This window comes from Buceros rhinoceros, unplaced genomic scaffold (genome assembly GCF_000710305.1).
Source record: "Buceros rhinoceros silvestris isolate BGI_N320 unplaced genomic scaffold, ASM71030v1 scaffold1439, whole genome shotgun sequence".
Classification (NCBI taxonomy): domain Eukaryota; kingdom Metazoa; phylum Chordata; class Aves; order Bucerotiformes; family Bucerotidae; genus Buceros; species Buceros rhinoceros.
The window spans coordinates 12,854-15,927 of NW_010431881.1; the positions used below are offsets into that span (position 1 = coordinate 12,854).

Consider the following 3,074-nt stretch of genomic DNA (forward strand, 5'->3'; position numbering starts at 1 on the left):
CCGCACGTACCGTAGTGTAAGTTCTCCGGTCCCTTCTGGGTGGCCAGATTCGGTTCGTTCTGCTGACAGTAGAACCGGAGCAAGCAGTGCTGGTCGCAAAAGTGTTTCATTTCGCCGCGCCACTGCACTTTCTCTTTGAGCGTTCCTTGAGACTTACAACAGTCGCATCGTGCAGCCTTAATGCAAAGGAAGATTTGGACATTTTAAACACGCCTTGGAAAAAAAAATTATTTCTACATTTTTTAAAAGGTTACATTTTAATTTAAGAGTACTGAAGAATCGTCACCGCTCCACAGTTCAGTCTCACTCACGTGGGCTCTACGATAGTTACAACACTTCCAACCTGTGCACACAGGCACATCCATCCCTCGACTGTCCACTGACTGCGGGGGGTAACACCCCGACTGAATCTGCTTTGTTTCAGTAGGTCTTTGCTAAGTCTTTAAAAATTGTTCACTTCTAGACAATCAGAAAAAATAAATACTATGCATCAATTTTAATTAATTCCACTGAAGCATTCTACAAAACAAGAGCAGGAAGCGATTGCGACTCCTTGATGACTCTTGAGCTGAGGACAAGTAGAGTTGGTTTTCCCTCCCAAAACAAATCTGGTGGGTTTTCTGTTTTAAGCCACAAGCAGAATCACTTCTCTAGGTATCAAATCAGAGCCCTTTAGTATAAATAACTTTTGTATTTCCATTATTTCAGTCGTTTGACAACAATTTTGGATTCCCATTTAGTTTGTCAAAGTTTCTCTATAATTTATAAACAACAGCACTCAAAACTAAAGAGGTTTTCACAAAATTCAACAGCCTACACGGTAATTTCTTTCAACAGCCTATGTGGTAATTTCATGAGGCATTACTAAGACAGACGTAGTTTTTCTCCAAAATAAACTCCACTGAATTTCATCAGCTATGCTATAAATTATTCTCTGAATAATTTCAGATAATAAAGATCTGAACTGGGGAGCCCCAGTTTCAGATCTTCAAATAATTGTTTGTGCTACCGCTCCCCTCGATACTGCTTGCAACCTCCATCCTAAAGCAGTCCTTAAGTGAAAGAGTTACGGATGCTCAGGAATCCAAAATAAGTCAACCTAATAACGTAGCCAGGAGTGGAAGAGGGGAGTTATGATAACATGAGACACAAAACATCGGTACATGGAACCATACACAACATTGCAGTTCTGCACGAGGCTCTGATGCACGCACACAAAGAAGTTCAGTTGTAGTTCTTGCGGCTCCAACACATTATGAATAGGCCAATTTGTTCAAATTTAAGAAGCAATTAAATGTCGAGTTCCTCCTCCGCACTTGAACAGTCCGGCACCACCCTCTGGCAATGTAGGAAATTCAGCTTTCTGTTGTGATTTTCGGGATTTAAGATGAGATAAAGAAAGACTCAATTACAAACAGTGTAACCAGCTTTAAACCGGGGGCAGTTAAAGCTGTGGCTTCCGGATCACCTCACATCGAGCGCCAGGTGCCCCTGGAAGGGCAGGTTCTTACTGTCCTCCTCCTCCGCGGGGGTGGCAGCAATAGTGCTTGTGCACCTGCAGGGGAGACGAGGCCGGGGACCTTAGAGCGCTGCATCACCCCAGCCTCCCTCGAGCTGCGTGACATTTGTCACTTCGACTCTCTGCTAACGCAGGTCCACAGTTCACTTCACCACAGAGATGTTCGCAGGGGGACAGAAGAGCAGTGAGTTGTGTTCTTGGAACGGAGCGGGGAAGAAGAGACAGTGTGGACTGTTGCCAAAATCGCCTGGATTGATCAGTTCAGGGAAGCTGTGAATTCACACCTTTAATGCAAACGCATCTTCCAAAGTCATCAAGAAGCGGCAATACCAGCAGAAAGAAAACCCATGTATGATTGACTCTAGTTCTAAAGCTCACGCCCACCTAACGCTGCGTAAGAACGACAGCTGACCCTCGGACAGAAAACCCACCTATTACGACCTGCTGCACACTGCTTCACCAGCAAAGCACCACCTTCTGCTCAATTTTCTCTCTCCTTCAAAGAAAGAGGTGACAAATCTCGTCAAAAGCAGCAACTGCAGCCTTCCTGGAACTGTTTTCTCCCTCTCCTGGTTCTGCTCTTTCATTGAGGCTTTTGAGTAAGTGTGTTATTTTCCCTCCTGGGCTGTAACTACACCAATTACATGAAAAAATTCTGGTTTGCTTCCACATGGAAATTACTATTCCTTAGCAAGCCCAAGATTATTTTATCAGGATGCTTTTCTTCTTGTCCCTACACTTGCTACACCGTTATTCTACCACTTCCATAATCATGTTTGCAGTCAATACTCGACACCCTTCCACCCACTGAAGGCTCCTGCTACCGCCCTGCTCTCCCCGCTTCCCTGACCTGAAATTAACTGAAAGCAAAGTGTGAATTCATTATTTTCTGACCCTTCTTTTCCTTCCTTCCCCTTTCCATTTCTTGTAATTTGGGATACTGGCACTATATGTTGATTGACTCTCCAAAAAACCTGCCTCCTGTTTCCAAAACATCCATCTACACTCCCCGTGTTCCAATCGCACAGAACTCCTTTGCCACTCACGGCTGCTTTTTGGTCCAGTTCTTTTCCCAGGTCCAACCTCAACACGTTTGCATGGGCATGGCGGTTAGTATAAATCATTAATATTTGCCCCACGCATGGTTTAAAAACAACTTGTGGGGCTTTTATTTACATTTTTAATCCTCCAACGACCTCTTCCTAGATGTCCTCCAGTGGTCTGGACACAGGTATTAATTTGTCCTCATCTTAGCTGTCTGTTCTGAGTTCCATCCACAACAAATAGGAAACAAGAGATGTTTCCAGAGGGCGTGATTAGAAGAGAAAGGACATCAACTGTTCTGAAACAGCATCTACTTGAAACTGAGATGCCTAACTATACAACAGCTAAATATGGACAAGAACAATCCACAAGGTTGTCCCGCTGCCTTTACCATTTAGATTAATGCTGAAACCATTGTTTCAAATTTTACTGCTGCGGACAATCACTAACAAGGGAGCTCACCAGCCGCAACCATCTCTCTTTGCCTCAGACTGTTGTTCCCCAGCTCCTG

At 44.2% G+C, this 3,074-nt stretch overlaps 1 protein-coding gene across 1 annotated transcript in view; it reads right to left on the minus strand.

Annotated features, from left to right (window-relative positions):
• ZMYM2 (zinc finger, MYM-type 2) overlaps positions 1-3,074 on the minus strand; it is a 61,376-nt gene that overhangs the window by 12,596 nt on the left and 45,706 nt on the right. Inside the window, exon 10 of the mRNA XM_010143551.1 lies at positions 11-176. Coding sequence (XP_010141853.1) covers positions 11-176 — 166 coding nt within the window. The remainder of the gene's footprint in view (positions 1-10; positions 177-3,074) is intronic.